The 26,530-nt window shown below is 40.2% G+C and overlaps 1 protein-coding gene across 1 annotated transcript in view; it reads left to right on the forward strand.

Moving 5' to 3' along the window:
* Positions 1-775: 775 nt before the first annotated feature.
* The window catches only part of ADAMTS20 (ADAM metallopeptidase with thrombospondin type 1 motif 20), a 107,830-nt gene continuing 82,075 nt past the window's right edge, over positions 776-26,530 (forward strand). The window contains exons 1-3 of the mRNA XM_042469932.1: positions 776-1,007; positions 4,227-4,573; positions 19,336-19,495. Coding sequence (XP_042325866.1) covers positions 911-1,007; positions 4,227-4,573; positions 19,336-19,495 — 604 coding nt within the window. The 5' untranslated portion in view covers positions 776-910. The remainder of the gene's footprint in view (positions 1,008-4,226; positions 4,574-19,335; positions 19,496-26,530) is intronic.

A 26,530-nucleotide genomic window follows, 5' to 3' on the forward strand; every position in this document is an offset into this window, starting at 1 on the left:
TGCTACGTGTCCCTAGTCCCCACAGGACCAAGAAACGGGGGGCCTCTGCTTGTACTGAGGCCCCACCATCTATTACTGACAACAATCTTAACTTCTGTAGACACTTGACTCAAACTTCACCACTTCCTTTCCCCCTTTTTAAACATCTTTGCCTAATGTACCATGCATGATGCATTTTGGGGCATCTTGGTTGGCCAAAGGCACGACTCTTTAGTGGGTTTTCTTGTATTTGGCTGCATGGCCAGGAGAGACCGGCTTCTCCGGTGAGGCTTCTCAGGTGAGGACCTTCTTGAAGCCCTGGGCTGATCCCACCTTCCAGCCTCAGAAGGTCATTAACCCTTTGCCCTATTGCCAGCCTTTTCCCACCATCTGTGTATTTGGGAGCAGTGGTGTCACCCCCCTCCAGACCCACACTTAGGGTGCCCCCTGGGGCTGCCCCCTCCCCACACATTCCCTGGGGACTCCCCTTTCTTCAGCCCCTTGTCTTGGCGCTCAAAGGGGGAGGAAGGGCGACAAGCAAAGGCACCGCCGCCTCCTGTGGAGCCCCTCACAGAAGCCCAGTCCCTCTCTCTCTCTCTCTCTCTCTGTTGGGGGGGGGGTGCTTAGGTAGCTCTTGGCTTCCTCCTCCAATCAGGGCTGAGCTCCCTGCCCCAAAAGGGCGGGCAGAGCCTTTGATGCCGGGGTCCCCGAGTGGCCCGAGAGGCAGCCAGGCTGGCTGGCCCTTCTCTCGCTCTCGCTCTCTCTCGCTCTTTCCTTCTGAGGAGCCAGGGGGAGGAGGAGGAGGGGGCTCCTCAGGGAAGAGGAGGAGGGCAAGATGAAGGAGCCCCGGAGGTGGTGGCGTTCCTGAGAGAAAGAGGAAAGGACGGCCGAGTCGGCGCTGGGAAGGGAAGAAGGAGGCTCCCTTTGGACCATGGGGCTCTGCCAGGGCTTGGCCGGGCTCCTCTGCCTCCTCCTCCTGGCCCTCCTCGCCTCCAGCAGCTGGGCACTCCGCCTGCACCCCAAGCAAGGTAAAGACCAGAGGAGAAGCTCTCGGGTCCTCCTTGGCGCGCCTTTGGGCGGTGCACCGCTCGCGCCTCAAGTGGGCTCTTCTTGGAGGCGCCTGGAAGCCGCTTTCTAGGAAGCCGGGCTCCAGCCTCCAGCTTTCCTTCTCACGGCCCTAGGAGGCTTCGCCTTGGAGTCATTTGCGGGAGGGGGGGATGGAGATACGTATTAAAACACTCCTGAGGGAAACCATACTTCCCATAGAGAATCATTGGAGAAAGACTTGCCCATAGGGAATCACTGGGGATTAAATCCACATGATTGTCTATGGGCAAGTATTCCCCATGTTTCCCTATGGGCAAATAATCCCCATAGGGGCTCTCTATGGGCAAGTATGGTCTCTCTATGGGCAAGTGCTGTCATTTGTTTTAATACATCCCCCCAAAATGGTTATTCTGCACCTTCTTCACATCATTTCCAACTTCTGGTCAGCCTCGTGTAGTTTCCTTGGCACATGTCTCCAGTTTTGGGACTTGCCACCGCCATCCTCTGAGGCCATGAGAGTGTGACTTGTTCATGGAGCCCTTGCTCTCCAGGGCCCAGTGCTCCACCCACTCCACCACACTGTCTGAAATGCCTGCACTGCCTTTTCTTTGAGGAACACCCCTTCTTCTTCTTCTTCTGTTTGTTTATATCCCACCTTCCTCCCAGTGCAAGGACTCACTCAAGAAGAGATGGGGAAGTACTGCACGTTGGCAGGGATAGGGTTAGAAATCAAAGACATATAGCTGTGCAAAGTCATGACAATCAAACCGCAAAGGGATCTCACAGCACCTTTGAGACTCGCGGGAAGGGAGGAAGTTGAAAGCAGGCTTGAGCCTGCATCTTCATTTGTGTCTGAGACACATTCCTTAGAAACACATCTGAGGAAGTAGGCTCACATCTATGGAGGAGATCAGGAGTTTATCCCGTGAATATCCTGGAAAAATCATGTGATTTCAAGAAACGATTTCCCATGGCATAGCACAAAACCTGCCATTAATGTGGTCACAAAGAAGCATTAATGCACCTCTTTTGACTTTTGGGATTTCGCTGACAGTGCATTTGATTTGTGCAATTGCATGTGATAATCATTAGTGCAATTTTTCACCATTTTTGCTTTATTTGCAGGATACTTTTAATGCGCTTTGATCTCTCTTTAATGCTGAAATTAGCCCCACTGTGATAAACTCCTATGAAAGCTCATGCTTCCAACTTCTCTCTTTCGGTGAGGCTCAAAGGTGCTGGAAGATCCCTTTGCATAAGGGTTAGGGTTAGGTTAAGGTTAGGGTAGGGTAGGCAGAGTGAGGCACCAACCATCTCCGGTGGCAGGTGCTGGATGCAGGTAGTGGTATTCCCTGAGCTCTTTCTCCTGACCCTCTTGCCAAGCACACCCTCAGAAGACCAGCTGTGTGTGCCACACAGTAACCTAAATCCTATTCTTAGCCCTCACTAGACTCATTCAGTCAGTGCAACTTAGCTACCTGTCCGTCCAGCAATTGATCAAATGGGTCTAGTCGACACTAACCATCACAGTGCCGTCACGAGGGTTGGTGTCACCCCTAGGTTTTTTTCTTCTACTGAGCCTCACCCAATTCACACCATCTCTTCAGCATTTTAAAGGGAGGCAGGTATTGGTTAATGTATTAGACTGTGACTCTGGAGACCAGGGCTCTATTGCCTGCATGGCTATGAAACCCACTCGGTGACCTTGGGCAAGTCACATGCTCTCAGCTTCAGGGAAAGTCAGTGGCAAACCTCCCCTGAACAAATCTTGCCAAGAAAACCCCATGAGAGGCTCACCTTAGGGTCGCCATAATTTGGAAATGATTTAAAGGCACACAACACACACACAGAGGTAAACGCCACAGCCCATTTCTGCCCAGTGTTTGGGAAACAATAGTGTCACACACCCCCTTGACCTCCAATGTGTTTTACAATTTTTAAACATGTCTGTTGTTGCAGTTAGATACCATGGAGGACACTCTTCCATTACCAGTATTGAAAAAAAATCAGCTGTCAGTATAGGGAGATTCTGAATGTTAAATAGATGGGGTGACTTTTTTATCGGGTCTCAGAAAGCAAAATATCATTGGCTGGCTCTACTGAGGCTCACTCTGGGCACTGTGAAACCATTTATTTCAGGGCTAGACAAATTCCAGGATTCAGCTCTGGTTTAGATTAAGCTCTGTGTTAAATCCTAACTGTGTGTTAGATAGTAATGTCTGCAATCCAGATTTGGTGGATAATAGTTCGGTGTCATTGTAGCTGCTTTAATACAAAGGGGAGGGGACTTTACTGAGTGTACATGGTCCTATAAATAGTGTGCTATTATTTGCAAGTGTTATGCTTTCTTTTTGCATATTACAGCTGCTGGAGCATTCCACAAATCAAACGCCACCGTGATTTATAACATTTATATGATCTGCTTCATCTGTTGGCTTACATTTTCACTATTCTTGTTTTAAAAGGGTGCCTAGCAATAAAAAAAACAAACAGGCATGGACATAGATCTTTGTATGTTTAGTGATATATGAGTGCTGTGTCTCAGCCTTATGATCTTACACTGGTGCAAGGGTGGCTGGTGGATCCACTGCTGCAATAGTGGCCAATTTATACTTGGTTTCCTTGCTCCTCCTCCTCCAGTGGCATGGTCCCTTTCTAGATGCTGAATCCAGAGAACCTGCTGAATTTTTGGCATAGGGTGCAGCACTTGAATGGGGCCTGTGCCACCCAGACTATTGGATTGTACTGGTTCTCCCAGAGGATTGGGGGTTGGTGTTGGAAAAGTGTGGCCCATGCCTGCTTGCTACCAGTCTCCCAAGCCCCACAGTCCTTGAGGTGGAAAAAAACGGGAGCACAATTTTCATGCATTTTACTGCTCAAAACCATGCACAAAGCCTCCTAGAGGTGCACAAATGTCCCAGCACCATGCAGAAAGCTGCTCAGCATACCCAAATACCTCTATTTTGGTTAGCATCCTTCTAAAATGGTAGCAGGAAGTGATACAATTTCCAATCACCCTTTTAGGAAGGACTTGGATAAAAATAAAGATATTTGGGAAGACTCTTGGGGGTGGGTTGCAAGGATCAAAGGATAATTCAGCCTTTATTCTCTGTCCCACTCTGGCCTGGACTGTCCTCTGATAGAATGTATTTGGGAATGTGCATTTGCTGACATCAGTCTCTTTTGCTCATTTATTGCAGAGACTTTGGTGAAACATTTGTCATCATATGAAATAGTGACCCCTACACGAGTGAATGAGTTTGGAGATGCTTTTCCACACACTCACCACTTTAAAAGGAGGAAAAGAAGTATGGACGCACAAGTGGAGTCCATTTCGTTTAGGACTCATTACCGCTTCAATGCCTATGGACAGGTTTTCCAGCTGAATTTGAGTGCTGATACAAGTTTCATTGCTCCTCACTATGTTGAGGTGCATTTGGGGTCCACACAAAAGCATGCAACCTCAGATCTGCACCATTGCTTCTTCCGTGGGCATGTCAATGCACAGGAAATACACACAGCAGTCTTCAGTCTCTGTGGTGGCCTGGTAAGCACTACTATTAGGGTTTGTAATCCTTCTTCATTTAGGCCTGTGTTGCCTTAGCAAGGTAAGGGAGGACCTGGCTTTTGAACGAGCTAACAATAAACCTGGACATTTCCTGGGTTGCTGATTCTACAAGAAACTTTGTCAATGGTGATTATGCTGTCTTTCAAGTCAAGGCTCTTTTCTTTGGAGTAGATGTATAGTATTTATAATATCTCTACCTATCTTACTAGTATTCTCCATAATATTTAGGCATCTCAAGTAATAGAACAAGCCACAAAACTGCATAGTGTTTTGGGATACTGAAAAGATATTTCTCAGTCCATGATATATCGTTCCCAGGATTGGGAAAGATAACAATTTTACAGTGACACTGTATCTTTTCACTCTCCTTCCCACACTTTTACGTATCCTTCCCTCCCTTCTTTTTCTGTCACTACGGTCACCTTTCCTCAGGCTTGGAGGGAGGGGAGCTTCCTAACTTAAGAGACAATTTCCACTCTCCCAGAATTTTTTTTCTTTACTTAAAAACAAACATAATTGGGGGGGGGCACTGGAGTGGGATGTCCCCACTGTTATCAACCAGAAATCATTAGGAAGATGCTTGCAAGCAGGGTATGAGTGCAAGAACATTATCCCACTTATGTTCCAGAACAACTGGTTTGCATAGTTTCATAGCTATTAATACTAGCCACTGAATTTGGGTAATTCCCTTTTAAAGCTGTCCAAGCTGGTGGTCATCACTAAATGTTGTGGTACTAAATTCTGTTTGCTGTGCCATTATATTCCTTTTGCATTGTGCCACGTTTTAACTTGCTACTGGACCTTTAATGCACAAGAGAGAAAGAACACAAATACTATAATCACTCCTGGACACTAGGGAAACTTTTCTATCCATAACTGTAAAATGACAAATTGCAAGGCTGTATTCACATTCTTTTTTTACAGAAGGGGAAACAAGGCAAGAACATGCAATAAATTAGATCATTCTGCTCAATGAATCATGTGTTTTTTTCCTCATCCAAATATTAATTCTGTATCTAAGGTTATCACATTTGAGCAATTTCTACAGATTAAATTATATTCTTTCACAAAAGACTGAAAGTTTGCAAATGGGGAACTATGTCAAGTGGATTATGCATCTGCTGCAGGAGGCTTTTGGAAAATTAGAAACAACCAGCTCTTTAAATTTCAATCTGTGTTTCATATTTCATGTGGTGGCATTTTATAACCAGATACACTTTAAGTAATGTCAGTAGAATAAATAATATTTAGTTCTGCCTGAGATCTGCGCAATAGGAAACTAGTATCCTTCAATCTAGTAAGAATTGGATATGCAGTCATTTCACTTTTTTTAGCTGTGCAGTATATTTTTTCAGATACAGCTTAGTGTGTTCTTCTAAGTGGACCACTGGAGATATACATGCTGTGCAGTGCTTGTCACTTAAATCAGCACATAGATATTTAATCCATCTTAATTTGATTACAGTGGAATGTAGTTCCAAGCTCATTTCACTGTTACTATATTTATTATGTTGAGGTGCACTGAATATTAGATAAAGGGCCAGAGGTAGCTGGTTCCTTATTTGTGCCATTGGGGACTGTAGTTCTTCAAGTGCAGATTTTGTCCACAGGAGTACTGTTAAGAAGGTGAGTTAACAGCAAGAAAGGGAAGGAGAGTATGCAACAGGTGGCTGAATCATGCATCATGCAACTTGTAACAATGATTGCCTTTCATTTTATCAGAAGAAACAAATTTAAATATTATAAAATTTGAATTAATTTTTAAATATTATTAGATTTGTTGTTAAATTTGTCTCTTCTAATAAATTAACCTCAATTGCTTTTTATTATATCACATAAAGACTTTATTTTAGTTAATACATTGCATTAATGGCTAGAAAGTAAAGTAGTCTTGCCTCAATCGTAGGCTTGCCCTCCATGGATTTCAGCATCCGCGGATGGCAGGCCCCATTGATTTCAATGGCTGCACTTGCACACAGTCCAGGGAGAGTGGCTGTGCATGTGCCACCATTGAATACTGTGGGACTTGAGGTCCTGCAGTTTTTGCCATCCATAGGGGTGTGTGTCCGGAATGGAACCCACAAGTATAAGAAATGACCCACTGTATACTAATAGTGTAATCAATTACACATTTCATGTTATTCTAGCATTTTCTCTTGTATAAACAGGTTACTTATAATACAACACCCAGATTCACCAAGCCACACAGGCATAGGCATTGCTGGCTGTGGATTCTTGGTGTTGTAGTCCAAAACGTAACACCTCCAAGTTCTGACACTGTAAGTGAATAATGACACATCTTTCAGCTCAACATTTTTTTCTTATTGAGCAATACAACTTGACTGAGTTGGGTCAGCAACATGTAGCTCTCATTACAGGATATTTTCATCTACCTATTTATAACTACTCTTCCCTGTGCATCTGGACATTGAAACTGAGGAATGAAAGAGGAAGTGCTTTGGTCTCTGTCCATGGTGGATATAGGCTCACCCTTACCATAGTTTTATGAAAATTCATTCTATTGGTAAGAGTTATACCATCATTCATCTAATAAAATCAATGGCACAGGTTTTATCTCTGAAAGCTAGAGTGCTAACTTTGCTTACCAGAAGGGAAACAAACTGATGCACTCTTTCTCACACACATTTCAATGTTGAAACCACTGAGTAGATCAGAGTACCTTGAATAATTGTTACACTGATTGTCATGCAGAAGAATCCAGGTTGAGAGGGAAGGGGAGCAAGGCTTCCAAACTCATTGTTTGTCTGACTGTGGAAACTGAGGTAATACTTAGCACCATACTCTAAAATTGTGTGGTGTACTGTATCAGTCTCCCCAAGGACTTTTGATACAATATGTTTCATGAATCTGTCAGAAGTGTAGACTATTGCACTATGAGCATTTTTCAGATTCTTTGTTAGTCTCTAAAAGATTCAACACCTAATTCATTGCTTGGACTTTCCAGCCATAAAGTCTCTTGAACTGGCACAGCACTGTAACCCTAATCCCTAATCCTGACCATCTTTTTGCTGGTTAGATAAGGAATTTGCTTGGGGAATGGGGAAGGGAAGAACCCTAGCCTCTTTTTTCTTCCCTTCCTTCCTCTCCTCCAGTGAGTTCTTCATGAGCACCCATTTGTGTATGATTATTTTTCACATAATGTTTTGAATTTTGTTTTCATTGCATACCACATGAGAAAACATGTAGCATTTTAACATTTCTAACTGAATTAGGATTATAATTGATCAGATTGAGACATTATGTTAAATCCTGACGAACAAACTGTAAACTTGTACACTTCCCTTTCCATCTCTTTTTTTCCACTGCGTATTCAGATTTTCCACATAACTTGTGACTTGAGCAATGAAACTATAGTTTTCTGCAATGTCCAAATCGAGTATAGTATGGTTTGCACAAATCAGGATTGTAAAAGTGCTGAAATATGGTTTGATGTTACTCTGAAATTCACAGTAAATGCTCTCAAAATATGAGATACCAGATTACAAACTAGTGTAATTTGGTACTTAAATATTACATTTAAGATGTGAATACAAGTTTACTTTTCTGGTATAAGAGAAGATATACCAATAGCTAATTGTATGTAAAAGCTTTTTTTTTAAAAAAGAAACCTGATCCCAAAGGAAAAGGCTTTTTTCCATCTGTGCCAAATCCTGATACATGAGAGAACAGTTTCTTCTATTACTGTTCCCTATAAATCAAAAGCAAATGAAGTATGAGAAGCTACTTTGATCCATGTGATGACAATTATGTCATCCAGTTTCACATATTTGTGGGAAGCTGCAATGGATCAATGCTGTAGATGTCAGAGGAAGAAAAAATACAGGACTTAGAAAAAAAGCCAACAGAAAAATTGCAAATTAAAATTTAAAACATATTCTAAACATGTATGCACAATTACAGTCTGCCTGAAAATAATCAGATTTTTATCTTTAAGGCTTATTAGTTATTTGAATATGTCTTTTCAAAGTTTTCCATCAGTCTAAGAATCTTGAATACAATAGAATTTATACAGTGACTGACTGAAAAGACAACTTGAACTATACTAATTCAGTCAGATATGTGTGCTTAAATGGAAGAAAGGGATACATATAGAGCTTGGAGTAGATGATTTGTGAAGCGTAGTGGTCCAAAAAGTAACTTTGCTAATCCTTTTACATCTGTGCACACACACACGTGTGTGTGTGTGTGTGTGTTTGATCACACACACACATATGCAGTTCCTTGGTCTGTTTAAGTCCAGTGGGTAGTAAGAGGCCAGCTAAGAATGGCTTCAGATGAGACAAAATTCAAATATGAAAAGTGCTTTCAATGGAAAAATCTACCTATAGAATTCCATGTGTGACAATCTATACTGGGATTGTTCTATCTTACATGGAAGGGGCTTTCTTTTGTGAATTGTGTTATATTCTAAAGGTAAGAGTGCAATAAATACTTTTCAAGCATCTAAAGTAGGTGGTGTAACTACAGTTATTCTTAAGAATTACGGTGCAACTATGCAATGTATTATATATACAGATTCTGAATATAGACATCACATATAGTGTTAGAAGATAATAGGGAGTAATTAGAAATTTTCTACCAATAGGTATCAAGAACTGTAATACAAAAATAGGAGTCATGAATAGTGGCAGTTTTAGGGCAAAGGATAATGTCTGATCATTTACAGGCAGAGATACATTAGAGATCATTCTAGTGATGAAAACTAACTATCTTTTTCTAAGTTCTGTATTCTTCTTTTACTTTCACTTCATTGGTCAGTTTTAGCCTCCTACAGACATGAACTACCAGATCTGCTGAGGATTTCACTGGCTGCAGGTGGAGCAAACATAGTCCAGACAGAAAATCAAGAGGTAAAATACATTGTTATTTAACTGAGTTTTTACTCAAGTCTGTTGAGAAATGTAGGATGGAACATAGCATTGGCCAGTTTCTAATATTGTTCATTATAATAAAGGATTATCTCTATTTTAGGTTGAAATAATAATAATAATAATAATAATAATAAAGATTTATTTATAGCCAGCCCAATCACGAAGAATCCAGGCGGGTTTCAACAATAAAATACATTGATTACAATGAAGTTAAAAATCAAACCCTAGACCTACCCACCCACCCCCATACCCAGTACTAAAACAGAATTAAACAATAATAGTATAAAAACATTAAAAACATTAAAACCATTTAAAAAGGCAGAAATATAGGCAGGGAAGAATAGACAAATGAAGGGACAATATCTCTATATCTGGGTAGGGTAACTAAGTTGGAAAGACATAAGTCTACAGTTCCAGGCAAAGTCTACCGGTAGTCACATGAAAGAATAGACAGACAAGATAGAAAAGCATAACTATTTCTTAATGCGGACACTATTGAAACTAAAAGCCTGGCTCTTTAGAGTGTTACACTTGACAGATTCAAGAAGGCTGATGCATCATCTGTCAGTAATTAGACCAGCTTTGTGGCCAAATATTACCTCACTACTCCATAGTTCCAGATGTTGTGGATCTAGTTCTGCTATGTATGGTTAAGATGCAAGTAGCCCATTATACAAGTTAGGTCTAATTTTCATTAGAGCCCCCCGTGAAAAGTTTAAGGAAGACTTACTACATGCTGATATAGGTTTATTGTTCTGTAGTACGGACATTGTTACAAGGTAAAAGAAGCTGAACTGACTGTAGTACAGTGCACCCGCGTCATACGCTTAAAGCCACGCAGGGAGAAGGGGTGCACCGCCATATTCACAAGCCCCATTCATTTAAATGGGGCTCAAGCATAGGAAGAAGTTGCTTTACGCGGGGGAGTCCAGAACAGATTCCCCACGTAAAGTAAGGGCGCACTGTACTACCATTACCACCACTGGTACTGCTATTAAAATTTTAATCTTATTGTTCTATGTACAGAACAGAGAAGTAACATAGTTTGCTTTAATATGCAACATAGTCTTTAATAGGTGACTGTGTAGGCATTTGGACATAGTGTATGGAAACTGGATGCCAGTAGAGCAGCAGTGGATATTCTTCAATCACCTAGAGCTGTTGGACCACAATTCCCAGGAATCCTCCCCATTAACTGGGACAGCTAGTGCTGTTGGGGTGATGATGGTTTACAGCTGAACAACATCTACAGAACACATGATTCCCATCCCGGCAGTACATGTGTAGTATTTGTGGCTTGTTCAGGTACTAAATTAGATTTTGTGTGTGTGTGCATGCAGGATTTGTTATTCTGTCCAATGCTGATCAGATGACATGTTATGAGAAATGTAATAGGAAAGAGCTTATGGCTAAAAATCTAAGATCTTTGCTAAGTTTCTAACATAGAATGTATAATTTTTCCCCAAGCAAAATAAATACATACATACATATTCCAATTATCTTGTCTCTTAATTTAAATTCCAAGAGAGAGTAAGGTGTACTATTGCTTGTGAAGTCTGCATTGGATTTTTTTTTTTTTTTGGGTAGCACCTACTTAATTCTTCATTGCCAAAATAAATCTCTATGCTAGATCTCAAAATTTATGTGTCAAAATGGAGACCCTCTAAGTTTGTGTTAAGAGATGCCACAGGATCACATATTTTCTTAACAATAGAAATTGTCATCTGAGCTAGAGGGCTTTTCTGGACAGGAAGGTAGGTAGCATTAGTTGTATCCACCTTGTTGTTATTACTATTGTTGTGTGCCTTCAAGTCATTCCTGACTCATGGCAAACCTATCATTGGGTTTTCTTGGCAAGATTTGTTCAGAGGAAGGTCAACCAGTGGGTTTCTTGGCTGAACTGGGAATTGGACCCTGGCCTGCAGAGTCATAGGCCAACTCTGAAACTACTATGTCATGCTGTCTCTGTTTTATTTGTACCCATCTACTTACTTACATTTGGCATGGGCACTTAGAGGAGATCTCCAAAGATAATCTCTGTGTCCAGTCAGGTACATGTGGGAGGCGGACTTTCTTTAGACTGGAGTGGAAACAAACCATAACATCCGATGTGTAGGGGCTAGTCTACATGTAAGTGTATTATATGAATTGCTATAGATGTGTGCAACTTCACATCAACACTTAATTGTCTTTACTTTCCTGCACAAATTTGCATCCATTTGCCCCCTCTGCACCAAAAATGCGCAGTCGCAAATACATGTGAAGTGGCTGACCAGCATTTGATAAGGTGTATTCTTGAGATACTGTACTTTGGTAAACCTCAAATCTTTTTTTTTTTCAAATCTTTTTTTTTTTCCAATGGAGTTTATGTAGTTTTTTGCTCCACCTCCCTCAAAAAGTCTGAATTCCTCTGAATTGTATCTAGCCAGATCACAATCTATTGTATTTGAATTAGCATTTTAATTGTATTGACAAGTCCTAGGACTGCTGGGAGCTGTAGTTTCATATTACCTAGATGACCACACAGTTCCCTCCTCCACTTTAGATAATCTGACTCCAAGCTTTTTATGGTTGCAAAGATCAGTTGTGATACTTCAAACATGGCCCAGAAATAGGCCAGAAGCCAACATGTTTCACAAAGTAATGATGTCATATGTTCATACCAGCCAGCTCAAAGCAAGTCTGTTTTGGACTACATGAAGTTTCAATCCATCTCTGTGTCACTGCTACATTTAGTTATAAGGTGACAGTGGGATTTGTTATATGTTTACTCTGGAGTATAGGCTTTGTGTAGATCTATGTCTATGAAAGAACTAGACAAGATCCTAAAGAGTAAAGATATACAATTGAGCACTAAAGTGAAAATCCATCAAAATGTACGGACACGAGAACTAAAAATGCAGACAGAAAGAAAATCAACTCATTTGAGATGTGGTGATGGAGAAGAGTGCTGAGGATACTGTGGTCAGCCAAAAAGACAAATAAATAGATTCTTGATCAAACCTGAAAACCTCTTGGAAGCCAAGATGATCAAACTGAGGCTATCATACTCTGGCCATTTAATGAGAAGGCATGATTCACTAGAAAATATAATAATGCTAGGAAAGGTAGAGGGTAGTAGAAAGAGAGGAAGATTGCATGCCAAATGGATAGACTCAGCCAGGGTGATCATGGGCATGAGTTTGCAGGAACTAAGCAGAGCAGTGGAGATTAGAGAATCTTAGAAATTTTTCATCCATGGGGTTGCCATGAGTAGGGTTGCCATCCCTGGGGACCTCCAAAACGGGGGAAATGTAGGACAAAGTTTAAAAATGTAGGACTTTTTTTTCCCCTGGCCAGGAAATTTTTAAAAAAAGGTCCTACATTTTTAAACCTTGTCCAAGGCCTCGGAAGACAGCGTCTCTCGAGCCCCAGCGAGGCCTTGGAGGACTCCGCAATCGCGGAGCCCCATCCAGGGACTGGCTGGGGCTTGGCAGGCAGTGTCCTCCAAGCCCCAGCCAGGCCTGGGAGGACTCCACGATCGCGGAGCCCCATCCAGGGTCTGACTAGGGCTTGGGAGGAAGCGTCCTCCAAGCCCCAGCCAGGCCTGGGAGGACTCCATCCAGGGCCTCGCGGGGGGGAATCCTGGGGGAATCCCCCGCCTTCGGGGCGCGCCCGCGCCACCTTCCCCCTGCTTCTCTCCTCCTCCCTGCGCGGAGGAGATGCTGCCTCCTTCCACCTTCGCCTCCTCCACGCGGCCTGGGGGAGAGGGGGCGGAGGAGGAGGGTGGCGCGGGCGCGCTGGGAGGCACCGCCTCCAGCTTCGCCTCCTGTGCCCCAGGCAGGCCTCGCTGCCCTCCTCTTCCTCCCCGCCTCCCCGAGGTGGAGGAGGAGGGCAGCGAGGCCTGCCAGGGGCGCAGCAACCCAGGCTGCAACCGGGAGGCTCCCGGTTTTGGGGCTGCACCCGTGCCGGGAGGGGCCCCAGGCCCCCAAAATCGGAAAGTTCCCAGTTGCAGCCGGGTTATGGCAAGCCTAGCCGTGAGTCAGGGCTGACTCGGCATTTAACAACAAATAGGCTCTCATATTTCTGTCCTTTTTTGAGGACAATCAGTAAAGTTCTTGCCTAATTTCTTTATTAGTATGCTTCTGAACAGACCTGACTGACATATTTTTCATATAGTTAGGATACCAATATATATTAAGAGCCAGTTCAGAAACTAGTCATATTTTGTGGTGTCTGGGAACTCTTCCCATCTTCTTTCTGACCTGGGAATGTAACATTTACTTGTTACTTCGAAAATAGTTCTTTTCTGGAGATTTAGGGCCATTTGGAGTTTTTTAAAAGGCATATTTAAAATGAAAAAGCAACTAAAGTGTAATGTGTTATTAATAAAAATCTTTCTGTCAGAATGCTCACTAACAAGCAGCACTGATGTGCTATTTGAAAAATGATAATAAACTGCCTTTCCAATGTAATATTACTAACTCAGAATTTATGTCCTATAATCTAGAGATTCCACCTAAACATTAAGAAGAACTTCCTGACAGTAAACAGCTGTTTGAAATGGGAATACGCTGTCTCAGAATATGGTGGAGTCTCCTTCTTTAGAGGTTTTTAAGCAAAGGCTGGATGGCCATCTGTTTGATTGTGTATATCTGCATGGCAGGGGGTTGGAAGATAACCCTTGTGGTTTCTTCCAATTCTATGACTCTAAATTTTAGCCTAGTCATTAAATTGCAGAACATGGCCAAGTGTAGACAGCATATGTTGATAGCTATGGAATTGTGAAAGTGTGAGTTACCCATTTTGTCCATGTGCCTGACACATTTTACTCAATAGTCTCTTTGTTCCCTTCTTATTTTACTTTAGTTAAGCATAAGCATGGGATTTTATGTACAGCATACAACCATTTTTATTTTGAAGTAACTGCTCTGCCAAAATATAAAATATTACAATATGCATCTTTTCTTTTCAAACAGCAGTTTAGAAGATTCTTCCAGGATTCATGATTCCATTTAGTATATTTTATACAGAAATCAAAAGGCTTTTGTCTCCTTCATGCACATACAACTCTCACTGAAATAAATGTGATTTTACTTGTAGATTGGAAGGGCACGTTTGATCTTATGGCTATATAATGGGCTTTAAAATGGCCTTTGATATTGCTGTGATCTGTTGATCTGCAAAGGAGTATTTGACTGATTCAACCCATTAGTTGTTCTGGAGTGCTAAGATTGTTTTGGCCATTTTTATCAGAAAGTGCAGTGATTATATTTTAAATTTGTCCATAGTAATTTTAACATAGTATTTGAAGTTAGCAGAGTACAGCAGAGAAAGAAAACATATCCATTTAAAACAACAACAATATATAATTTTTTTCTAAACAGTAGGGATATAAAACTTTTGGATCTGAACCCATTGGCCAGTTAAGACCTTCATTCACTTGCCATCTGACCTTCTACAGTGTCATGATAGTTTTTATTAATCTGATCCTGACATTTTCACTGATTTTCATATCTGTCCTTGTGGACTGTTTCAATCAAGCATGAGTTTCTAAGAAACATGGACAAAGCTTAGTGCATTCAGGTTTTTTGGGAAAGATCCTAGCTGTGAAAGTAGTTTTGTGGGCCACAGAAGTACTGAAGTAGAATTCACCAAAATTCACTACTTGGGCTGAGAAGTTTCTTCTTAAGAATCCATCTGTAAAGAGCTACTGCTTAGTGGTAAGTAGAGAAGTTATGTTTGTGTTTGTGTGAGCAGGAGGACTGCAGAAGTCTTTATTTTATAGCTTCTTTTTGATTTATTTGGCAGCTTGCTTGTTCTATTCTCATCATTATCACTTACAGATAAACCATTTTATGAAATAGCTACCTATTATCAGCTTTTTACTGTTTGAGAATGTTCATATTTGATAAAGGAAGACAACATTTGTAAGCACTTGTGTATCTGTGTGTGAATGCTAAACAGAAATTATTCTACAATCATTTCAATCAGTTTTGTATTGAAGAGGATATTTGTTGTTTCATGTAATATATCAGTAAAATATATCTTTATTAATTATATAGCTTTATTGATTACAACAAAGCCTGTGACTGCTATGACTACCTCTTAGAGGAACGGGAGTGCCAAAACATCTGATCATCCTGAGAAATAACCTGAACTCAGGACAAGAGACTGTCGTTAGAACAGAATATGGAGAAAAAGAATGGTTTCCAATTGGCAAAAGGGTCAGGCAAGGCTGCATACTATCACCCTATTTATTCAACTTGTATGCAGAAAATATAAGGGGGGAGCACTATGTATATATGGATGTATTTTAACTTGTTGTACACTGCTTTGATTGCCTGGCAAAAAGCGGGATAGAAATAAAAAAATTATTATTATTTTTATTAGTATGTACATTCAGAGGCAGGAAGAGTGAAGATTTGGGGAAGGAACATTAACAATCTAAGATATGCAGATGACACAGTACTACTCACAGAAATTATCAAGGACATGGAGTAATTAATGAGGAAGGTTAAGGAGGAAAGTGCTAATGCTGAACATTAAGAAAACAAAAATAATGACCATGGAAGATCTACAAGAATTCATCCTAGATGAGAAAATTGAAATAGTCAAAAACGTCCCTATACCTTGGATTAAATATCAATTAGAATGGAGGTTGCAGTCAAGAAATCAGAAGTAGACTAGGACCGGGAAGGGCAGCTATAGAAGAACTGGACAAAATCTTAAAGTGCAAAGATATAACTCTGAACACTACAGTGAGGATAGTTCAAACCATTGATTTCCCCATCATCATGAGAGCTGGATAGTGAAGAAAGCAGATTGAAATAAAATCAACTCATTTGAGATGTGGTGCTGGAGAGGAATACTAAGGCTATTGTGGACAGCGAAGAAGACAAACAGATGGGTTCTAAAACAGATCCAGTCTGAACGTCCTCTGAAAACCAGGATGAAAAAATTGAAACTCATACTTTTGCCACATCATGAGAAGGCATGAATCATTAGAAAAGAAAATGATGTTGGGAAAGATAGAGGGATGTATAAAGAGAGGAAGACCACATTCCGTATTGTTATACTTGATCAGGGAGATCATGGGCCTGAGCTTGCAGGGCAGTTGAGGGCTGGGAATCTTGGAGATGTCTCATTCACAGGGTTGCCATGAGGTGAGGTCAATTTAAGGGCATTTAACAACATATCACTGACAATTAAAAACCAGTGTTTACCTATCTAGTCTCTTAGAAACCTTGATTCATATGTTTCAATTAATATTTCATAGCTCACCTGCTGCATATTTAACGATGCTGAGTGTCACGAGAGGAAAGACACTATGTTCCTGAACATCAGGAACAAGAATCATGGTGTTATTGGACTGCAACTCTCTGCATTCCTCATCATTGGCTGTACTGATCAAGAGCTGCTGGGATTTTCAGTCCAATGGGGATAGTTCCCATCCCTCTGTACATTCTGACATAGGTACAGTAGTTGTTTTATTGTGTGTAACAGTTAGCCACTATGTACTATAGCATGTTCTGTCATAGGTAGACTTGTGCAATACAATAAGAACTAATATCTGAAAATGTTTGTGTGTATTATCCTCAAATGGTGTGATCTGACATTTTTATGAAAGGGTACACGAATCCACAAAATATCCAATATTCAAAACACTTCTTGTCCCAAGATTTCAGATAAGAGAGACTCAACCTGTCCCACAGTTTATACCTGCCTTGATTGAAGATACATTACTTTTAATCAGCCCTTACTCTCACATGCAGCTCATTACACAGTGAGTGGTGATTTCTCAAAATTCATCCTTCAGTTAGTTACAGCTGGCCTTGGAGGTCCAACTCTGTCAAAACATATGACAGTCTCCATAGCTACTTCTCTGGGTTTTGTTTTACATAAATCTCACAATATTAACAAGCCTTTGCTATTATATATGCAGTTTCCCCAAGTAATGGAAAACCCAAGTTTTCAGGCTTATATATCTGTATTTTGGAATTTATGTTGTTGAACTCAGTGGGATTTATTTTTGAGTTAACCTGTTGGTTGTAAAATTATTCTAATGCCACTAAGCAAAGAGTTTAATTCATTTGAATGATCTGAAATAATTGAGTTAAATATTGAATTTAATAAAATCATGCTATTGTAATTTGAACAATATTAATTTCTTATAAAATATTAAAATATGGATATACATGAATGTGCAAATGAAATTATGCACAGTAGAACAAAATATGTTTATTCATAGGGTACATTGAGGGGCAGTTGCAATGTCCACTTGCAGTTGTAAAAAGGGTTCACAAAGATAAAAAGGCTGAGTACCATTGGTTTAAATACTAGTTGAGATTTCATAAAGTTCCAGATTCAGTCCCAGGTATTTCCAGCTTGAAAGGAGTCATTGATACAAAAGACCCCTGATCGAGACCCCATCAGAATAGACTGTGCTAGCCTATATGAACAATTGTCTGATCTGGCTATAATGCATGTTCCTGTGTTTGAAGTGATACATTTCATCTAATAGAAGCATTGCTGCTACATTTGTGGAAAAGTTGTGAAATGTGTTTCATATAGTGTTGACTAATTTTGGCTTTTAAATGTCCATGATTTAGTATCTCTGTAGTTGTATGAATCAGCTCAGACCCTTAATCAACTAAACTCAGACCCTTAGCTTGTGCAGAGAAATGAATGATAATACATTATTTATGTGTAAGTTCGATTTGCTATAAATCAATACTACTCAAAGTAGTGGTCTATGGAATCATGTTCGTCCATGAGCCATCTGTTGCTGTTCCACAGGGGACTGTGGTGGGCCGTGTTAGTCTGTAGAATCAGTATGATCAGTAAGAGAGATCTTGCAGCACCTTTGAGACTAACTGAAAGAAAGGAATTGGCAGTATGAGCTTTCATATACTTCAGTCTACTTCCACATTTTTTGTTTTATGCTTCCTATGCTCTTAAGCAGTATACTTTTATTCTGAATTTTCTCTTTTATTTCTGCATGAAAAATAATCATATACAGTCACCCCTCCTTTTTCACGGGGGATCGTCCTGGAACCCCTTGCGAAACTGGAGTTTCGCCTACATTCAAGCCCCATATATGCAAGCTTGAATCTAGATGTGGGTGTGCAGGGACATGCTGCAAGCATGCACCTCATTCATTCTCCCTCTGTTTGTCATGCATAAGTGAGGGACATGGATCCGAAGACCGTGGGAACGGAAGGAAGACTGGGCATTATTTCTTGGTATAGACTAATGTTATTCTTAAAAGTGAAGTCTGGTCATGTTTACTGCATTCCTACAGTGGTGCATCTGATGGCTCAATGGGCACTATGGCTCAGTGGGCAAAATCATTGTGCAATGGTAGATTAGCTCCTTACTTCACAAGTTGAAAGTGTGTGCGCTTGTAGAATGATTGACAGCATGAGGAACCACATTCACACAGCCTCTGAGAAAGCTCAACTCTTTGCACAATGTTTTTAATGCTAATGTTATGCTGCAAATTGATTATTTGTGAAATTATTTATTTAATCTCATTTCTACTACAGTATGTTGTCCAATATTTTGAAAAATAGCTTCATCATTATCTGATCCATGTTTACCATAGATGACTTACAATCTGTTATAAATATAGCAATGCATTTCTACACACACATTTAATCAGAACTCCTATTAAATTCCTATGTGAGTATGCAATGAATTGTGACCTCAAGAAAACCTCCCTGATAAGGTTGTAATCTCAATTTTGTCCACAAAGTTTGAAACCGTTCATATAATGGAACTTCAGACAGCTTTTTCAAGGTTCTAACTTCATAGAAGGGACGTCTAATCATCTTGCTTAGTTCTACTGACTCTCTTTCTTGATTACAGATGGGCACATTTAGATCCCATGATGGAGAATACTTTCTAGAACCTTTGGTGACAGAAGATGACTATGAAGATGACCATAAAAAGCCACATCTTATATATAGACATGAAGAATTTAAGAAAGATTTTTACCAGAATTCCTATAAACCATGTGAAACTTCAGGTACAACTAAACATATTTATTCCTGTACTAGAACCAGTATTATTATTATGATTTTTACCAGAATTCCTATAAACCATGTGAAACTTCAGGCACAACTAAACATATTTATTCCTGTACTAGAACCAGTATTATTATTACTATTTTTTTTTCTTTTGGAGAAGTAGCTAATTTTATTAAGATTTGCTTGTATTTGTGATATCTATGTTATGAAGGTAAGATATTACACATCAAGTGGCTGAAGACCTATGGCCTAAATGCAGTTAGCAGCCCCAGCTAGAGTAGAGTCATTGAAGATTATAACACAGAGATGAGATAGGGACAGGATCACTCTCCTCTCCTTATCCTGTCATTAACCCGTCCGTGACTGCGATAGCATGAAAGGCTTTCAATTATAGCACTAATCCCGCCATTAACCCATCATTAAAGTGGCATTGCAATAAAGGAAACTTCTGTTATTGCCGGCCAGTGCCAGCCAATGTCGCTTTAATGACAGGTTAATGATGGGATCTGCTCAGTATCATCTGTAAGTCTTTTGCGTGATCACAGTCAATTGCGCTTTTTGGATGAGCTAATGAGAGGATCTGCACAACATCATTTGAAAAACTTTCCCGCAATCTCATGGGAAGGACAGGACAGGAATGGGACAAGGGCATGTGATAATCTCCTGTGAATCAACAGAACCTACAAAAAGTATTTATTTTTCAAGTTATAATTGATTCAATTGGACTTTTCTAGTTAGGATTGGCAGTTGGATTTAGGCTCAAGTGTTTTCTCTTTTCTGTGAACTCAGATTGGTTTGATTCAGTCTTAACCATCTGGGTAAGAATCCTGAGTATTGCAGTTTAATGTAGTGCTGAGTTTTCTGTTAGTGAAGCCTAACCTTCCCCATCTATGCTATAAAGTGATTTTCTGTCAAAATCATTGTGTCTTATACTGTACAAATACACATATTTAAACAGAGTCATTAAACTTGATATGTAATCTGGTGGGATCGAAGTGAAGACCCATTCCATCAACTGTTTCAGATGCACCATATTAACTGTTTTAGTCATTATTTAATAAATACTTTGGATTTCTGGTTTTGCTTTAGTTTTTTTTTGCTCTAGAATGCACATTTATGAGCTGACTTTGACCAACATTAATATTTATAACTAGACTGACACTGCAAGCAGTATTGTGCAAGTTTGAGACTGACAGTAAATGTTGGCATTTTATGGGAAATTGCTGGGGAAAGTTTGTTCAGAACAAATTTTTGGTCATTTTAAGTGCTGCCAGTCAAACATTTGTTTCATTCAAGTCATAAGTAAATTCATCAACATCAACTTGGGCAATTCTGTGTACATTTTCTGGTAAACCTATATATTCCCATGTTTCCTGTGGGCAGAGGAATGACAGTTAAAATGATTTATGACTGTAGTGTTGATGCATCCTTAATGCCAAGTGATAACAAACTGATCTGTGCCATCCTCTGAGAAAACATATTGTACAATATCAATCTCCAAAAACTATACGCATCTGAATCAATTGCATTTTTTGTAAGCTAAGAAAAGGGAATGGGTACTCTACATTTTATTGAATTAACTGAGCCACTTCCATGTGTCTGCAATGGCTGTTTCATATTGTCATCTGTGAATTTTATATATGCAGGAAATAGACACCAAGTGCTGTTTGTCTTCAGTATTCAAAGATCTGGCTAGCATCTCCAATCTGCAGGTGCTTGCCTAAGAGACTCTCTTAGGGTGCAGTTCCATTGGTATGCTGCTCTTATGGTTGGACTTGAGCTGGGTTTTGTTTTGTATGGGGTTCCTAATTTCCAGAGAAGAATACAACATGTATCGGGAATATCAAGCAGAGTCTGAATGCAGAATCAAGTTGGAAAGTTGTTTGTTTTATGTTTGGAAATTTAATTGGAAAATGTGAACAGGCAATTTCTTCCTTTGTTTCATTTCATCATATACAGCTTCCTTTCATTAACTGGCTTTGCAGTCTGGAGGTGTGTGATGACTCTTGGCTGATCTGGTATCAGATAAAGCCAAATTACTTTTTTCCCATGTTTTGTTGGCTAGCGAACAGTGTCCATTCCTTTCCCAGGAACCAGGAATTTCCCGTTATTCCTGTGTTGTGGTAGTTAGTATGATTTTTAATTTGATGATTTGAGGTTGAATAGAAACTGGATAAGATTTTTTTAGCGTGAAATGATAGATTTATAACAGTGGAAATAGCAGGAGAGGTGAATAAGTGTTTTGTTTGTTTCACATATCCTCTCTGGGCAGCATTTCCTTTAGCTAGATCACATACATTTTTAAAAATGTATGCCAAGTACTCAGTGTAAGGCTTGCATACAGATTAAGAATATTCAGGCAAGTGTGATTGATGCAGAATGCAGTTAGTTGTCTTTTAAATAAAAGTATTTTCTAGAGGGGATGGGGGAAAAGAGAGAGAGCAGAGGCAAGCAGTTTGTTTGGGAACATATTTTAGTATTTTGTTTTTAGTGTGTTGGAAGCCAATTTTGCTAATTTTCTACCATTCTTCATGTGCAAGATTATATCACAGTATAAAGAAAAGGGTTGTTCAGATCTCACTAATGGTATTTTTAAAAGAGATTTTTGGTTCATATGTTGCCCTTACTTTTGGAAAGAGAAGCACCATTATCTAGAGCAGTAGTTTTTTTTTAACCCTTTCTTTACCATCAACTCTATTTAAATACCTTTTGTTTTCATGGATAAACAAGACTTAATTAAAGATTTTAAACCCCGAAGTGCATCAAATATTTATTTAAAGTTGCTCATCAAAGGTCTTCAGATTTGGTGAGAAGGCAGAAATAAGTAAATGTGCACACTCATATTACAATATTTTTGCTTTCTGCATACATGTGTACATAAGATGCTGAGGAATCAAGCTTGCTTCTTGTTCTTCCACCCCATGAGCTGCTTGGATACGTGCTGGGCAGGGGAGGGAAGTTGCTGAAGGTAGAGCCACACATAGGAGTTTATCACACAGGGAAAAAAATGGAAATTTAAAATGGCAAGAACCCATTATTAATTGTGCAAATGGTTTTCACACACAAAGCACTGTTATCCTGTGCAGAATCCGAGATCAATCTGCACTTGCGTGCAAATAGTTTTTACATGTCGGGACCAAATGTGCGTCCATCCCAATAATGATAAAAGTGTGTGCATCCCGAAAAAATGATCAAATATACAAATGATTTTCACACATAGACCATGACAAATCTCTCTCTGTGTGTGTCTCTGCCTTCCCTCAGTAGCTGTTCACTTAAGAGCCTGAGCTATGGGGAAAGGCTGAAGCAGGAGACAGACAGACATAGAAAGGAGCAAGGGGGAACTCAGCCATTTCTCTGTCCCTTCCTGAATCAGTTTATGACAAAATAGGAAATCTGAATATACTTATTTAATCACATAATCTCCTTTAACTTCAGAATGTGAGCTTTCTTGGCATAAAATATTTTAGATATTTAAAAATACTTACACAAAATATGAATTATATGCATTCTTTTCATTTCAGCTCTTTTAAAAATCCCGAATCTTGAAAAAAAGAAGAGGCTAATTAGAAAAAATACAATTTGCATACTTATGCTTGTGCACATAAAGTGCTGTATTTTCATTGGATTTCTTGCCCCCCAAATAGTGTATTTTCCTGTATACCAGCCAGCAGTTATTTAAAGTGTGAGGATTTATTTGTAAATGCATACATGAATCAAATGTCCTATTATTCCCCTGTGGCACCTTAAAACAATTGTGATACAGTTAAACTGCTGTGCTTGAGAAATGGCGAGTCTAACTACATATGCTTCATTTCAGTTTTTGGAAGCTGCGTCATCTATGTGACTATTACAGTTCAAAATGCATAGAATTGATGTAATGATGAATCTAAACTCGTGGACTTTTTCCATTTCATTGATGGTGTCATTCAACTTTATCCCATCAACTTCACTGTCCTTTGGTGCCCCCTTCTGTCCACTTTGCAATTTGTTGTTGTTTTATGCTTTTCAGTAGCTTCTGACTTTGGAAATTATATGATCAAGCTCTGTAACAGAAAGTGGGCTTTTGTATTGAGCAGGCACATTCATTCATAGCTATATTTGCTATCTATCTATGCACACCCACCCACATGCACCCTCCCCCCACCCCAGTTTGTATTTCAGTGCTGAGAGAACAGTACAGTAGAGAGGGAAGACTTTGCTTTGCAGGTTTGCTTTCATCTCTAGATTAATATGTTATGCTCCTTTAACGCAACAATGCATGTAAAATGTATAGACCAAATCAATGAAAATTTCAACCCACCCACCCCAGCGTATGAAGATGTGAGTGACAGGACTGTACCATCTATGGAAAGTCCATGTGGTTGTTATGAACAACAAAAGAAGCATCCCAGGGTGCTGCCTGTTAACTGCTGCCAAGCTATCCAAAGTTATAGGAAGATCACTCAGGAAGCTGAACTTCCAATATTGGTAGATTAATGTTTACTGTTGCTGGGAAGAACTGCTAATTTACTGGGGTCCAGAGGGACATTTGGCTCTCTGGACACAAAATGTCTTGCAAGCCTTGTCTTCTGGGCTTTGGTACTTTGGTTTGTGTGGGAACTGCCCTCAAGTTGACCCCGACTTGTGGTGATCTTGTGTATGAGACATCTCCAAGAGCCCATATCCTCCACTGCTCTGCTTAGGTCCTGCAAATTCAGTTCGGTAACTTCCCTGATTGAGTCAATCTGGCATGCAATCTTCCTCTCTTTCTACTACTTTCTATTTTTCCTAGCATTATTGTCTTTTCTAGTGAGTCATGCCTTCTCATGATGTGTCCAAAGTATGGTAACTTGGTCATCTCCCCAGGTTCAGGGAAAGTTCAGTCTTGATCTGTTCAAGGATCCATTTATTTGTCTTTTTGGCCATACATGGTATCTTCAGTACTCTTTTCCAGCACCACATCTCAAATGAGTTGATTTTCTTCCTATCTGCTTTCTTCATTGCCCAGCTCTCACATCTGTACATGGTGATGGGGAATACAATGGCTTGAATGATTATAACGTCTAACACAAAATTTTCTCTTTTGTCCCCTGGGCAAGCTCTTGACTCCAACTAGCTGGTTTTATCTTCCAGAAACAGATCCTTGACAGGACAAGCATGTGCCATATATCTGACACCTGCTGCTGTGTGTATGTGTGAGTGCACATTTGGGTGTAAAAGCACACCATGATGAGATTGCTATTCAGCACACTGCCTTCTAGTTTCCCAGGCAACTCACTGAGCCCTGGCTGGTGTCTTCTCTGGAACTGTGCTTTCTCCCCAGCAAGCTGTCATACTGTGTTTGCCTTGTTCTTAAACCAATTGCTGGACAAAAATGTCATTGAGATAAGGAAGCATACAATGATTTCAGTATAAAAGTATATTAATGAAAACAATGGCTTGTGACCAGGATCCTGCTTGGCCCTTATGCTAATGTAATGGTTTGTTATATTTGCAGTTGCACATTCAGTGGGTCCATGCAAGATAGAGGCAGAGGTGGTGGTAGCAGTGGTGATGGTGGAGGCGGCAGACCTTATGCCTCCTGTCCTTTGAATGCCTAGTTTCCAATGTGATCCAGAGAATCAAGGTAGTATGTACTGTAAGAGAAGCAATCATCCAAGACAGCTCTTTCATACTTCCTCAGCTCAATGGACACCCATTCAAGGAATAATCAGGACAGAGCTGGCAGTATCCTTCCCCAATCACCATTACAGCCTCCTTTTTACTTTTTGCTGCCTTTGGTTTGCCATTTCAATGTCACTACTGCCTTTACCCCTGCTGTCAGTGAAATTATACTGGTGGAGCTGATGATTTGTTGTTGTTGTGTGGCAATAGTCAAAGTGAACCTATCAATAGGGTTTTCTCGGTAATGTTTGCTCAGAGGGGCTTTGTCATTCATTTCCTTCCTTTTTAGGCTGAGAGAGTGTGACTTGCCCAAGATCACCCAGTGCGTTTCCAGGGCTGTCCTAGTCCTGTATTCAAGACACTGTATCAAGCTTTTTTTTCTTATGATAATATTTAAGTATTGTATGCAATATTCAGAAATAAGGATTGCCAAGCCTAATAATGAATTTGGTTGGTCTGTGCTGATCATTTTGAAAGCAAAGTCAAAATGCCAAGATATTCAGAAGTAATATAAATTAGTTTTTAAAAAGTGAAAATGGACACCTCTTAAAAAGGAAAATTAGGTAACTAAACATGTATTTGTTGGCTTAGTGGAGAGAAGAGGAGGAACATCAGCAGTGTGATGTAAGCAAAGCCCTGTTAAGAAAAATAAGCAGTTTATAAATAAGATCCTGTTTTCCTGTAGAAGCTATGGGGTTTATCACACGGAGCTCCAAACGTTGTGTTTCCGTCGCCCAAATGTCATCAAAATGGGGTGGAAGCATCACCAATGTGATCATGCCTGGAACCTCTAAAGTGAAAGGGAAGAGTTATCACCATGGAAGCATCAGAGAAGCCCTTTTCTTATTATTAATGGATTAATCCATTAATAAGAAAAGGGCTGCTTCCCTGACAATTCTATGGTGATTCCATAGCGATAAAGCTTCCGTTCCACTTTAGAAGCACCTGTGGCATGATCACACTGGTGATGCTTCTGCCCCATTTGATGATGTTTGGGCGACAGAAGTGCCGCATGTGTCAGGTTGTTAAGGCTGAGCAGTGTGTGCATGGCCAAATGGCATGCTGTCTTTGGCTTAAGAAGGCAACTAGTACAGTGCGCCCTTGCCTTACACGGTGGTCTGTTCTGGACTCCTCTGCATAAGGCAAATAGCATGTATGCTCGAGCCCCATTGAAAATAATGGGGCTTGTGCATGACATGTGGCGTGGTGCGTGTGTCATTGCAACTTCCGTCATGTGGCTTTCAGCATAAGCTGAAAGCTGCGTAAAAGGTGGCTGCATATGATGCAGGCGCACTGTTTAACTTTGTGATTTTTAAATCTGGCTTCTTGCGATCAGCTGTCTTCATTTTTTAAAAGCAAGATTAAGTCTTATCTTTCTAAAAGAAGAC

The sequence above is a fragment of the Sceloporus undulatus genome, chromosome 5 (genome assembly GCF_019175285.1).
Source record: "Sceloporus undulatus isolate JIND9_A2432 ecotype Alabama chromosome 5, SceUnd_v1.1, whole genome shotgun sequence".
Taxonomy (NCBI): Eukaryota; Metazoa; Chordata; class Lepidosauria; order Squamata; family Phrynosomatidae; genus Sceloporus; species Sceloporus undulatus.